This window comes from Vidua macroura, chromosome Z (genome assembly GCF_024509145.1).
Source record: "Vidua macroura isolate BioBank_ID:100142 chromosome Z, ASM2450914v1, whole genome shotgun sequence".
In the NCBI taxonomy this organism is placed as follows: domain Eukaryota; kingdom Metazoa; phylum Chordata; class Aves; order Passeriformes; family Viduidae; genus Vidua; species Vidua macroura.
In genome coordinates, this window is record NC_071611.1 from 26,880,039 (window position 1) to 26,895,025 (window position 14,987).

The window sequence follows — 14,987 nt, forward strand, 5'->3', positions numbered from 1 at the left end:
TGGGTGGTTTTCCTTTTCCCAGTCCCTGCCTTTACCTCCTGTGACTAGGGAAGTGCATGTAGTTGGAACACTTGCCAGTGAAGACCAAGGCAGAAGAGTCAGAGAGTACCTCAGCCTTCTATGTGTCCCAGGTAACCACATCTCCTGTTTCCTTCCAGAGAGGGACCACATTTTCCCTATCTTTCTTTAATTGACCAAGGTACCTATAGAAGATTTTCTTGTTCTCCTTTATGTCCCTGGCCAGATTTAATTCTATCAGGCTTTAGCTTTCCTAACACGATCCCTGGCTCTTCAGACATTCTCTGTATTACTCCCAGGCCACCAGTCCTTGTTTCCACTCTCTTTAGTCTTCCTTCTTTTGTTTGAGTTTGTCAACAAGTTCTTTGTTCATCTACACAGGCCGCTCTGGCATTTCTGCCACACAGGCCTTCTGGCATTTTTCTGACTTCTCTTTGTTGTGAAGCATCATTCCTGAACTTGAAAGAGGTGATCCTTGAATATTAATCAGGTTTCTTGGGCCCATCTTCCCTCCAGGGCTTTACTCAATAGCACTCTACCAAGCAGGTTCCTGAAGAGGCCCAAGTCTGCTCTCCTGAGATCCATGGTATTGAGTTTACTGTGATCTCATCAGTGCCCTGAGGATATTGTACTCCTCCATTTTATGGTTGCTGCAGCTCAGGCTGCCAGGCTGCCCTTGAACTTCATGTGCCCCATAAGCCTCTCCTTGTTAGTGAGAAAAAGGGAAATTAAGAAACAAGGACTTGTGTCCAAGGCAACATTCATATTCTCCTGTACTGCTGGAAAGTATCACCCATTCCTGTCTTTTTAATACTGGTTCATAAGAAGCTACTGGTAAATTAAGCACTATAGACCTGGGAAGATTTACACATTTGGTGATCCCAGGGAATATGGCTTTCAAAAGGTTCTCCACAGATACAGAGGTCTGCCACAAAGGTTAAAGACTGCAGCCTAACAGAAAGTATGGTCTGTGGATATTTTAGGTCCCTTGAGGAAAAAACAAGGTGTATTTGATAGAAATATGTAACTGATCTGTTTCACTTCTGTCACAGAAATATCTCATGCCTGTAGGAGATCCTGGACATTGCAGTTTTCCTAATATCCATACCTTAATACTTGCAGCAGTAGAACTTTTCCTTAGACTGAAAAAATTAGTTTCCTTTTCAAGCTACAAATAAATCTTTATGGAAGGATAAAAGGAAATCAAATTAAATATTTACTTAAGTTACAGAGCAGTAAAAGCTGTCATAATTCAAATTTTGATGTCAAATGTCTAATGTTTTACTTAATCAATATAATTTTAAACAGCTTGATCTCAGCATTCAGACAGTATATGTTGACTTCAAAAACATCTTTACATCATTACACATTGTTTCACCTTAAAAAATGTGTATGTGTTTTTTGCCAGTACCAACATCCTCTGTAAGGGATATCAGAGACCTTCTTGTATTTCCGTGCCAGATTTATCACCTAGAAAAACCTAGCATGTTAAATTTATGCATGGAAAAAAAAATATCTAAAGAGCATTAAGCATTCTTACAATGAAGATTTATGAATGGGGATTGACTTTCATGTGATTATTCCTGTGTGCTGATTCTAGGTAATTATTAATGCTGCCATTCAATTTGAGACCTGGCAGGATAGAGTCCAGTGTTTTCACATTCATAAATTTACAAGAGAGGTGTTGTTTCTTTCAAGAACATATTGACCCAAGATTAACTGTGTAACTGCCCTCATAACTTACCTTACATGGCTCTTTCAGGACATGCCTGCAGAAGGGGAAGAGAAGTATTCAGAACAGAAATGTGGTTTATTTTTTTAGTAAAGCACTTGGAGGACTTTGCCTATGTTTCTGCCAGTTGTGCAGTAGACAGAGATATATCCATTGGCTTTGAGAAAAGCTCCAGGATGAGGCCAGAACAAGCAGTTCAGATGCCTTGTGTCAGTGTACCATATTTCATGAGATTTCCTTAACCTTACTCTGTTCGGATGAGATTATTTCTCCGAGAGTTTCTATATGGTTACAAGAGAGGTGTTCAAGCTTTTAAAATTTTTTTGGATGAAGAGTTAGTCCATATGATCTCCTGAACAAGATTTATATGGAGCACAAGCAAAGGGTTTCCCTTTCTTGGTTTTTTTAATTCATTACAAAAAGCCATGCCAGAATTTTGTGGGGTTTTATTCCTTTCCATTTTCTTCTCTCCTCCTTTCACCTTCTGTCTCTCCCTGCCACAGCAGAAAGGAAAAAATGAAAGGTGTGCAAGAATGACAGAATGACAGAAAAGAGAAATAGTATCATTCCTTTCCTTTCTTTCCTGAATAATCCCCATGAGGGCCCTGCAGCATGCACAGTCACAAACTAATACAGACAGTAAGAGCACACAAGTGCAACCTTGTCATACTCTCCTTTTAATTGACAGGTTGCAGCCATGGATTTCATGCTTCCATGCAATCTAGCGCTTTGCTTCAGGCAGGTGATGGATTTGGTCAGAGGAACCAATCACCATATGACAGTAATGGACTCCTAAATATTACATATACTGAAAAATTTGTAATTACAGTGTCAAGCACTGATAAATATTCATGTGAAGAGGGTATGTGTATCTTCTCTAGTGACTACAATAAAAAAGTAAGCATTATTCGTAGTAAGCATTATTTCTAGTCTTTCTCTGTGACTCTGTTAGCTATACTTAAATACATCACACACCAATTTTCAAGAAATAACTTGAGGAGCTGCCATTTATAGTCAGTTTTCCTATCAACAGCAAAACACTTTCTTCTAATCACATAACAAAGGAAAGGGGTGAGTTGATTAGCAAGTATTAAACTGTCATGAACTGGACAGAAGAATGAAAAGAAGAATGAAAAATGAGAATTTCTTCTTCTTTGAAAAGAATGAAAAAGCAGAGGAACAATTAATCTGTGTTATTGCAGACCAAGCAATAGCTGTAAATTTTAGTATATGGAAATATCCTATCTAAATTCTAAGAAAGCTTCAAATACCTATGTTGAAGCTAGCTAAAATGTTTCAGAAGAACAAAGAATTAAGATTTCGTGTTTAATTTTTCATTCATAAGAATGATTAAAAACTCTACTTGAAAATAAAGGTCTGACAAACAACACATACCTCTACCCCTTATTTCCTGGAGAGCAGTTTTTATAATTGAGTTTTTTGAAGTCCAGTTTATCAGTTATACATAAAAGGATACATTCAAAATTAGCTTCAATAGTTCTAAGAAAATTATTTTTAAAGCACAAAAAATAATGTTGTAGGATTTTTTTATTTTATTCTTTCAGGTTCATATGCAATCTGCACTTAAAACACTACCTAAATGAGTCCTCTTGTAAACACAGGCATTAAACAGGAATTCAGTACATAAAAGCACTTATATCTGTGGTTTTCTGCATGGCATATCTGTTCACTTCCATATTATTTCTCTACATCTAATTACACCTGAAGAAAAATCTTTGCCAGGCAATTTTTTTTTAAATAGCTGAGTGGAAAAATGCTGGATATGGACAGTGTTGAAAGCAGCCTGTTTTAAAGTTGTTTGGTTTTTTTGGTTTTGTGTGGGTTTTTTTGTTTGTTTGTTTGTTTGTTTTTTGTTTGGTTTTTTTTAATTCTTTTTTTTTTACATATATATTTTACTCTTATCTCCAGCTCTACAAGAGTCACCGTGAGGATAAGTACACAGGAGACAATTTCCAGTCAGGTTAGAATATTACCATTTATCTCTACATTCCGCTGTGCTGGAGGTTGTGTCGGGGTTCTCTGCTGGTATGAATTGTTGCCTCTTCCCCCTGTCCAGTCAGTGGTCAGAGCTGATGGCCAAGGACAGATGCCAGCTGATACACCATGAATTGGACTTGTAATCATCAATAACTAAGTCTCCTGTGCTGACCTCTTGCTGTGCATTTGAAGTTCAGATGCATTGCTCTGTTGTATTAAAACACTGCTTGATCCTGCAGCCAGTGTACCTTGGCACCTCTTTGTGTTTGAAATGTGGAATGTGCTGATTTGTGCCAGCACACCTGCCACAGTGTGTCCAAGTTTAGGACCTGTCAGCAGGCCATTGGTTTGGCCCCAGCACAGGCTAAGACAGCTGTCTCTGAGATGTCCAGGCCTGAGCAACTCAGTTCCAGTCAGCACTGAGTGAGTCACTGCAGCATGTCTGCAACCCTTGTCTTGTATCTCAGGTAGGTTTGCTTACTCACAGACAGCACACTCCAGCCCTCCTTGAGTTTTGCAGAGAGCTTTTGACTAGAAGTGCGGCGCATAAGGGAATAATCCCTTCCTCCAGTGCTGTGTAGTGTTTGGAATACCACTTTTCCCTGAAGAAGGAGGTATTTAAGGACAATTTTAAGCTTGTGACTCTAGTGGTCTCAGCCAGACTGATGGCTTCTAATTATGAGTGAAAAAGTTCTCATGCCTTGTTACCTTCTGGCACCTGAAGCCTTTCCTGCTATGAAAGGTGAGACAATATTGCTGTGCAACTTCAGGCAGCTTCTTGTTTTCAAAGAGGAGGAGGATATAGCATCCTAAGAGCATGGGACGTGACTGCTTGAAATCCCATGCTTTTTCAAGGACCCTAATACATACAAACATCTGAGGGCTTTGTGATGCCAAATAACAAGGGCAGAGGGAAGAAGAGACAATAGGAAATTGGCTGTCCTCATTCCCATTGCTGCCACCAGAAATGATCCACAGTATGTTAATCCATTTGCTCCTGTATCCCTGTAATAAAAGCAGATTTTCTTCTCACTGTTTCTTTCCTGCAAACAGGAAGGTGAGGAAGACCATAAATTAAGCAGTACACTTATTACTAACTAACACATTTATATTAGTTTACTAATGTTTTAGGTTTGCTCATTATTGTGACAGATTTCAGCAAGACTGGGAAGCCCCATGCTATGACACCACATTGATGACTACAGTGCAGTGAAAGTAGGCAGTCTCAGAGCATGTGATGTAGGTTATCCTTCCCTGCAGCCCATGGCTGTGGTCCAAGAATAACTTTCAAGAGCCATGGGCATATACCAATATATGACGAGCATAGAAGAGTAATCCATGTGTATCATGCTGTTTCCAGTGGTGTGAGATTTGTAAAAACCTGGATGATAAGATTTTCTGCTCACCAGGTGAAGAAAAAAACTTTACGTAGGCACTTAAATATTTACAGATGAAACCATAGTATGGCAGTGAGTAGCTTTTATGCACCTGTGACTCTTTGGGTGGCACTAGCAAAGTATCTGACTTGCTAGTTGGCATTTAACACAAGGAGATTTGTTTTGTCAACTATAGCCATTCACAGCTATGTTTATGTATAAATGTTTGCTCCCACTCAAGTGCCTTATGATAAACTCATCCAAATGTTAGTGCAAGAATGGGATTTGTAAGAGGAGTACTATGAAATAAATAAATTATTTAACATGCATTAGCTATGCCCTGCTCTTTGGTGTCAACAGAGGAAAATGCTTTCAATTTCTCCAGTTCAGACTGCAACAAAGAAGACACAAACTGTCTTACAAGTCTGTGGTTGAAAAAGAGAATTAAGACAGAAACTATTTCAGTAATTTTTAGGATGGATGAACTTTTAATTCTGGATAATTGTATGTTAACATTTTATTTTGCTAAAGAGAGGCTGCATACATCCTGTCTTGTGACATTATAATGAAAATTGGTCTTTATGTAAAGAATATCAAAGTAATAATACTTCTGACTTTTCAAATGCTTTTACCAGCTTTTGAAAGCCTGCTAGGATCTCTGATCCTTGAGTGGCATTTTAGATACCTTAGGAATAGGTACTGTAAAGACTCTTGGAAAGTGCTGAATAGATGCATGGTTGCTGTTTTTAATCATAAGGGAGAGTGCAGACTTTAATGTTTTGGAGAAAAATAAAATTTTACCAGATTTTTTTTTTTGAGACTCCTTACTGTCATTTCATCCAGCTTTTGAATTTGACTGGATGTGATAATTTCTCTGGCTTTAGCAAACAGCAGTTTCAAGAATAAGTTTATTGCATGGCTAATACTCAGAAGAACTAAATTGATTGTTTAATCATTCTCAGCATGTTGGATTTTCCTTAAACACAGGGTACAAATATTTATTGCAAATAAAAGCAAAAGCTGTCTGAGTCTGAACTATGCTTTGGCTTTAAGAATGTAGAGTAAGATGAGACTCTTCTCAATTAGCTAAAGTTTTAGGCAGTTAAACTCAGGCTTGTTCAGTGGTCAGAGTAGAGCAAAAAGAACTTGCACAATGGGTTCAGCCCACCTGCCTGAGACATCTCTCCTGAAGCAAGGTCTCTGATAACCTTAGATGATGACAGCCTGCAAGACTGCTGCTTTTAGGGAGCTAAAGTTAGGTGAAACAAGTCTCCTGTTCCATAAGGCATCTTGACTTCCTTGCAAAAGACTGTTCCAGGTAACTTCAGACAAGTTGCTTTAAATTGATAGACACTGCTGAGTTCCTTGTTCTGATGTGCAGAAATTGCAATATTTCCCCCACTTGTGTGATATTGTTAAGATCACTTAATTAAATTTCCAAAATATTAGATGGATATTTTGTAGAGGTTTTACTTGATGCATTTTTAAAGCTTTTGTTTTGTACTTACAGAATCCAGTTCTTACAAGTGCAAGAACAGGAGGAAAGACTCAGTTGATGTTAAGTCAATAACATCTCAAAGTAGTGATGGTAAGAAAGCAAACTGTATGTACAATACTATAAATATACATGAATATATATTTATAAATAAATAAAGAACAGACTTGGCTTGTCAATAAAAGAACAAAAGAATAACCAGACAGATTCACAGCTGGTTAAACAGAGATTACTCCATTTTTTAAAAACTGCTGTAAAATTTCTTTCTGATTTGCAAAGCACTGCCCCAGCACGAGTACCAGCATTGCTATACAATGTATGACAGTGCTGAATGCCTTCACAGGGAGGAGGAGTGACTGTGCTGAGGGATAGAAGCAGCTTGCTACAAGAGTGTGTGGTGAAGCCACCCCTCTTAGAGGACTGCAGCTTGTGCTCCTAAGCACATATTTTGGTTTATTGTTTAACATGAAAGAACCTATTGCTGCTGGTTACTTGAGAGCAGTACTTCTAATCCCACTTGTGACTGCTTACAGGGGTGGGACAATGGTGGCAGAGATTTCTTTCTGCCCCTGTGTGTAGTGAGAAAAATACTGCTTATGGGGAGCAGGAATGGTTTTCATTAGAGCAACTGTACCACCAAGAGGAGGGACACACACAGACTTACAGGAGGAGCCATGTCTAATAGAGATCCACTGCAGTCAAAGGGCATGAAGTGTAAGTACAACTCCATTCTGAAGTGAAGGATGGATGGAAAATCTGACAGCAAAAATGAGAGGTGGCTGCCAAGGAGGCAGAAAGTGAAGAACTTGCCAGGGGAGAAATGGGACACAAGGCTGTATTTCATTGTGCCATGCCCTGGCCTTCTGCACTCTTCAAATGCTGTCATCTGATTCACACTCTATGGCTCTTTAATGGCAGCTCCAAGTTTACAGACCCGACGGTACTCCTCAATGGCACGGATTCATTCTATGACAATAGAAGCTCCTATCACAAAGGTGAGTCCTGAGCACTGACTTTTCCACAAACTCCAGAGTTCCAAGTTCTGCTCATAGGGAAGTATGTAGTTTCTAGACAGGCAAACAGAGGCTTCCTACACTTTGTATTTAACAGAGTAATATAAGTAATTTGGTTTTTTTACCACTTTCTACATCTCATCATGGCATTCCAAATGCTAGTCATAAGGAGGAATATTAAGGAGGGGAGAAGGGTGCCCTTGCTAAATGCATGACTTCTGGCAGGAAGGGGACACTGCTCTGTTGGGTTGTGTGTGAGTAGGAGGATGTTCTTCCAATCTCACCTTTGCTCTCACTATTGATATTTATAAGATACCATGCAGAAGGGGGAGCACCTACACCATCTTCTGTCTTCCCCACTTTCTGCAGCCTTTCTTCACTGTGTTACACAAATTCTGCTGTCACAAATCAGCTGCACAGTCACTTGTAACACACCAGGGTGTAAGGTATCGAATAATTTTCAAATAATTTTTTCCTCTCTCCATATCTTTTCTTGCAATCATCAAGCTCTTCCCAGCACCACTGTGACTGTAAGAGCAACTGGCTCCTTTTCCTCAGTCATATCCACAGGGAGGCTTGTAGTGGCTGTGCAGCAGCCTCTGGCTCCTGGAGAAGACAGCACTGGGACTTTCTTCCTGTCATTCTTGGTAAAGCCAGGAGCAGCCACTGCTGCATTTCCAGATTGTGGCTGAGGCACAGTGTGGGTTTCAAAAAGCCATCCTTTTCTCCCACAGTCCAGCACTTCCTGCTCTCTGACCTTCACTTCTACAATGGAGAATATCATGGTATAGTATCAGTGAATCTTGAGTCATTTCCAAGAGTTTGTTTGTTTGGGTTTTCCTTCAGGGATTGAATAATTTGTTTCAGAGCAGACCTGGATACACTGAAGTACTGGGACATTGCTGGTTTTTGGTCCACCCACCGGCAACTATTTCAGAGAATTCACACCATTCTACTTCCATTTCCCAGGAGTTTGCCAGTTAAAAATAGCAGAGAGATACCAGGAAATCTGAGCACAAATTTACATTTTCAGTGCTGTACATCAAGGATTGTGGGGAATTACATTGCATTTGATGAGAATTAACATAATCAAGACAAGAATAAAAATTTTGTAATAAGAAAAAAGTGCCATTCACTTTTCTTTGCCTGCCTCCTTAATCTGCTTTCAGGTTATTAACATAATTAACGCTGCCCAGGAAAACAGCCCGATCACAGTAGCAGAGGCCTTGGATAGAGTTCTGGAAATCCTGCGGACAACAGAACTTTATTCCCCTCAGCTAGGTACCAAAGATGAGGACCCTCACACAAGTGATCTTGTTGGAGGTCTGATGAACGTGAGTAAAATTAGTAAAGACAAAATTACTACATTGTCCTACATCACAGTTCACTGCTCTGCTGTGCTAAAATTTCCCAAGCAATGGGAAGGGGACTTGTAATTCATCACCGTTTCAGTTAAGTATTTTGGCCTCTTTACTAGCAGTACTGCAGGATGTAGTAAGCTATGGCCACATTTCAGTCCACTGTGTGCATTCATCCTCAGATACAAGTGAACAGACTTGCCACCAGAAACTATATCCAATCTCTCAGAAGATACTGAAGGAGATACTTTATAGAAACTCTAGAAGCTTATATGGGATTAGAGGGATTGCTGTATAGCTAGTCCAGTGTATCAGTGAGATTGCTTTAATCAAGCCCTAATTTTGGTCCTGTAATAACAGCAAGAGACAAACTATCTTAATTTTGTCATGGATTTACTCATTTTTTAATAGACACTGAGCTAATCCCCACCAAAATAATATAAATAAAATGAAAAATAAATCATAATGGCCGATTTGAATTATGGAGGTGCCAATGAGAAGGTCAAGGTGGGCAATACACTGTATATTTAATATCTTTTCTGGAGATCTCATACCAGTGTTCCAGGGATCCTTTCATGTTTGTTTTGAAAGACCCTAAAACCACGATTATGTTATAGTGCTGCAATAAGAGTACTGCTTTTAGTACGCAGGAATAGTACCTAAAGTGCATATAGTGTTTGTGCAACTAAAAAACTAAGATAAACTTGCTTTCTTTTTCAGGATGGCTTGAGAAGACTGTCAGGAAACGAGTATGTGTTTTCTAAGAGTAAGCCACCATTTTAAACCTCCCTTTGCATGTGTGACTTTTGTCAATACTGCTAACATACAGCTTCAGGCTAATTTGCAGTGGGATGTATGTCTCTGGAAATGGTCCTCTAAATGACTGCAGCACAAGTGCTAGGCTGCCTCGATTTTGGTGTTGAAACAGGCTCAAACAATTAAAATAATGCATTTCAAAATGTTAGCAAAAAACCAAATTGTCACTCAAAGAAATGGTCACTAATCTTTTTGGTTTATGTTAAATTGCTCTGTAATAAACCTTTCTATTTTAGGCATTTACAGACTTTTTCATATAAGAAAAAAAAGTTGTTTTTTCTTGAAAAAGAGTTGTTTTCTAAATGGAATTCTGAAGAGGGGCTGTGGTAGTGTAGAGGGAATATCCCAGAAATGTGTTAATTCCCAAATTCCATTTCAACAGATATGAACCTGAGCCATACTCACCTTCCAGTGCCAAACACCATCAATGATGTTCCACCCTGTATTGCACAGCTCCTAGATAACGAGGAAAGTTGGGACTTCAATATTTTTGAGTTGGAAGCTGTTACAAATAAAAGGTACTGGACTCCTTTCCCTGGGTGCCCAGAGAAAGTTTGTTGAGGAGCTGTAGCTCTGGAAAAGCTGCAGCAAGACTCAGCAAATCTGTGAGAGTTGTCTTGCTTGACACAGATCCACTCTGTCCAAGTGACACTATTCAATGTAGTCTGATGTTGCCACATGCTGGATGCCCTCCCTTTTTCTTGCTCATGTGCAAATAGTCTTGCTGGAAAAAGCAAACCTCTCCCCTTCCTCACCTAAATCACCCCCCAGTTTGGGAAGATCCAAGGCAACTTGGATATAGCTTTTGATTATAGGGATAAAAAAATGGGATGGAGGATAAACCAATGATAGGATCAACAGACTGGGATTTTAAAGCTTCTAATGAAAATGGACGTCAGTAGTTTTGAGGTCATGCAGACCACAAAAATAAGCACATCATCCAGACAGAAAAGTTGCTTTAATTCCAAGATGCAAAGAATCAAGCAAACTACCCATTCTTATGTACTCTCATTGCATAAAATAGCCATTTTAGAAATTTGCATTTGACTGGTTTTAATCTGCAGGTGTTGGGGTTTGGTTATGCCTTTCTCAGCTCAGAGGCTCTGTAGGTCATCTTGCAGGAGTGAAAAATGTAACTGATGGATAAGACTCTCTCACAGGCAACACAGAGTAAAAGACAACCCAGACTGGATTTGGATTTAAGAATCAAAAAGATTAGAGGTTTCACTCATGTTTCACACATGGGATTCCCAGCATTGTACAAACACACACACACCTACGCACACAGAGCACTTTACAACTGAAATTTTACCTTTTTTTTTTTGGCTTAGGACTTTTTAGCCTTTGGCATGTGCTCATGTAATGTTCAAAGTCTGTTTTTTCTCCTCAGGAGAAAAATAAATGGAATTTTGTTCGATTGACAGATACTAAACACACAAAAAAAAGGAGTTTTAAGATGTTTTATCTGAAGCCACAGGAATTGTTGAAACTCTAATAGAATGGTACTATTTCTACAAAATATTAAAATAACATCTGAAAGGATGATAGATGCAATCATTTGTAACCTTGGCCCAGCTTTTTAGAGGTTATAGATATGCAATTTAAAAATGTTTAGCTTTACCCACCCCTTTTAAAAGTCTTGGTTTCTTTGTTCAATGTATCACTTCTAGAACATCAAAATTTCCTATTTTACAGCAGTGCTTTTTTTCTTCTGTTGTTTTTCAGGCCATTAGTGTATTTGGGCTTAAAAGTTTTTGCCCGGTTTGGGGTCTCTGAGTTTTTAAACTGTACGGAAGCAACACTGCGGGCATGGCTGCAGGTCATTGAAGCCAACTACCATTCCTCCAACTCATACCACAACTCCACACATGCAGCAGATGTCCTGCATGCTACTGCCTTCTTTCTCGGGAAGGAGAGAGTTAAGGTAGAACCATCACCTAGGAGTTCTTTGGGTTAGGCTTTCAGCGTGTTTGCCATTTTATGTGTGTCATCCAGAAGTCAGATGTTTAAATAATGGTCCTGGCTTCATAAACTCTCTCTGTCCTTGAAGTCTTCCTCTGATGCAAGCAGGCCCACACAGTTTCTCTAAAGTCTGTTTATACGAATTTACATTTTTAAGTAGCAATGATGGAGGTGGGGAGGGAACCTGGCTCTTTTCTGTCTCTTGTTAATTGGCTGTAGGTAACAGTTCTTAATAAAACTTTGCAAAATCTTTGGAGAGGGAGGTATGAGCAACAGGACATGTGGGAAAGATTCAAAACTGTGCCAGGGGAGGTTCAGACTGAACATTAGGAAATATTTTTTTACTAAGTGGTTAAATACTGGAACAGGCTTCCCAGAGAGGTGGTTGATGCCCCACGCCTGTCAGTGTTTTAAGGGGCATTTGGACAATGCCCATAATAACATGCTTTAACTTTTGTTCAGTCCTGAAGTACTCAGGCAGTTTGGCCAACGATCATTGTAGGTTACTTCCAAGTGAAATAGTCTATCCTATCCTGTGCTAAAACATAAGGTGTGTGGAGCAGAGTCAATACAGATACATTCAGGCAACCATACAAAGTGGAAGAAAACCACTAGGTCATCTATCCATTGAAGAATTCTATGCAAAGATATTGGTCAGGTGACAGCGGTGTAAAAAGCTTCATTAAAGAAAGCATATTTGGATAAGGGTAGGAGTGGAAGTTTTGTGGTAGGTAATCTGTGGGCAAAGTGAATGGAAAATGACTGCAAGGAGGTAGGATCCCTTCTTAAGTTTACATTTGTATAATTGTGGGTACCTGGAGGTTATCAAAAAATATTTACTGTAATTTTTGTGCCACATTGTAATTTTTCTCTCTTCCTGTAGGGAAGTCTGGACCATCTAGATGAGGTAGCTGCATTAATAGCTGCAACCATTCATGATGTAGACCATCCTGGACGGACCAACTCTTTCCTGTGCAATGCAGGCAGTGAATTAGCTGTCCTTTACAATGATACAGCTGTATTAGAGAGTCATCACACAGCACTGGCATTTCAGCTTACAACAAAAGACAGCAAATACAACATTTTCAAGAATATTGATAGGTGTGTCTGCTGGACAAGGGGAATGTCCATGTGTGGACTGCTTATTTGGCAGTTTGGGGCAAATTGAGAGCCTACCTTCTAAACAAGAATACATAGTTTAAATACAGATAATAAAGTTTAACCTCTTCTGGAATCTTATGTAGACATGATTTATAAAAAGGTTTTAATTTCCCCCTCACCAGCCCTTCTTCCAACTTGTGATTATTAGAAACTTAAAGATATATTTAATAATATTTTATGAATTACATTAACTTGGTCCAGTTAACGGCCTCAAGGCTGCATCTTTGCCCATTGCCTTTTCATTGAAGGAGCCTGGGCACTACTTTTTCGTGGTCTGTTTTACACACGAGCAGTTAGATGCTGCATGTTGTGTCTGCATATGGTTCTATGCATCCTTATGCAGCACTACTACATTCACGTGGAATCAAAAGGGTGGTAGCAGAGGACATGAAGCAATGGGAGAGCTGGAAGCTCCCTGTGGTTGGCTGGGCATGCAAGTAGCCCAGGAGTTCCCACTGCATGACTCTAGCTTTTGTAGGGATAAGGTGACAGAGAAAGAGCTCTGAAAGAGAAAGAGACTCACCTCAAAGAGGTAATTGATCTGTCTATCTCCCGTAACACTGTTCTTTTTGAAAAATCTGAGATTTGCATTCCAAGCTAACACTAACATACAGCACAACATACATGGACGCATTGGTGCCATTCCTGGAGAAGTTATCTTAGTCTTACAGCATTATGAAACTGAGATGTAAATTTTTGTTGACTTCACAGGATTTTCATTAGGTAAAAATAACAGAGTGGGGGAAATTTGGAGAGGCACGATTTTGTCTATTCCTCCATTCTTAGACTGTTCCAAACTCTGAAGGTGCCTGCTTGTGGCTGCGTCCCTGAGCAGTGTTCCGTAGCACTGTGTGGGCAGGGATGAGGAAAGGGCAGAGCTCTGTTTGGCAAGCTCATGAGCAAGAACTCTTTTTCTTTCCTAGAAATCGCTACCGGACATTGCGACAGGCCATTATTGACATGGTTTTGGCAACAGAGATGACAAAGCACTTTGAGCATGTGAACAAATTTGTGAACAGTATCAACAAGCCTATGGCATCTGAGGAGACCAGCCCATATGTAAGTGGACTTGCAGAACTTTATGGCTTGAGGCATTTCAGTGAAGTTCTTCCCAGACAACCTTAAATATCATTTTCAGTCACCTTGTATTAATTTGCATTGTGGCAATGCCCAAATGACACAAATGGATTTGTGGCCTCACATATGAAAGTGTGAAAAAATATGCTTTTTCTCTTTTCTGCTCTTATTTCATTTAAACACTTCATTTTATAAGCCTTGTGTTAAAAGCCATCTTGTAGGCAGGAAATATAGGAGTGGATGTTGTTTTACATGGAAAATTCTGTGCATGGAGTCAGGTTGGCACCTGTTCCTATGATTCTGTCTCCAAACAGTGGGATTTGTCTGAGCCTGTAACTGAAGAACCTCCTCGACAATTTTGTCTCTGTGTAATCTGGAGCCTTCAAGCCCTGAGGAATAACTTCCTGAGACCTCTCCACTCCTGACTGTACCAGGAGATGTCCAGGCCTTTTTGCATAACAGTTACACACCCTCATGCTCCACCAGGGTTCCTCAGCTGCCTCTGAGTTTCCCATCCCCTACTTACCTTCTCTTGCCGCCTCGCAAGGCTGAGCGCACAGAACCTGATCAGGTTCTCAAGGGCAGTGTTACCTGAGGAAAGACTATCTTAATGCACCTTAGTGAATATAATGCTTTGTTGGAAACATGCAAAAAACAATCAGACAAAACTGAAGATCAGCAATGCTAAAACCAAATTGAAGTATCTTCTGTTAGCTATCCAAAATAAGACTTCGTACTGTAGACTGTCATGGGTACCATTTACAACTTTAAAGACAGCATTCTGTCATCTGAAATTACCTGAGTCTAGAGACTGTTGAGCTCCACTCTCCCACAATATGAGCTGGAAACCACAAATGCTGCTGAATTTATCTCACAACAAACGTGAAGGACAGAACCACTTGCACTACAGACTTCTTGTTTTCCCTCAGTATTAGGTTGTTCTGTTCTTTACTGTTAACTGTAGCTCTTTCTGGTTTTGGT

General features: G+C 39.6%; 1 protein-coding gene across 1 annotated transcript in view; it reads left to right on the forward strand.

Annotated features, from left to right (window-relative positions):
• PDE8B (phosphodiesterase 8B) overlaps window positions 1–14,987 on the forward strand; it is a 71,480-nt gene that overhangs the window by 51,023 nt on the left and 5,470 nt on the right. The window contains exons 11-19 of the mRNA XM_054002632.1: window positions 3,680–3,731; window positions 6,635–6,712; window positions 7,538–7,614; window positions 8,802–8,966; window positions 9,711–9,756; window positions 10,189–10,324; window positions 11,532–11,730; window positions 12,652–12,869; window positions 13,853–13,988. Of these exons, the coding sequence (XP_053858607.1) occupies window positions 3,680–3,731; window positions 6,635–6,712; window positions 7,538–7,614; window positions 8,802–8,966; window positions 9,711–9,756; window positions 10,189–10,324; window positions 11,532–11,730; window positions 12,652–12,869; window positions 13,853–13,988 (1,107 nt within the window). The remainder of the gene's footprint in view (window positions 1–3,679; window positions 3,732–6,634; window positions 6,713–7,537; window positions 7,615–8,801; window positions 8,967–9,710; window positions 9,757–10,188; window positions 10,325–11,531; window positions 11,731–12,651; window positions 12,870–13,852; window positions 13,989–14,987) is intronic.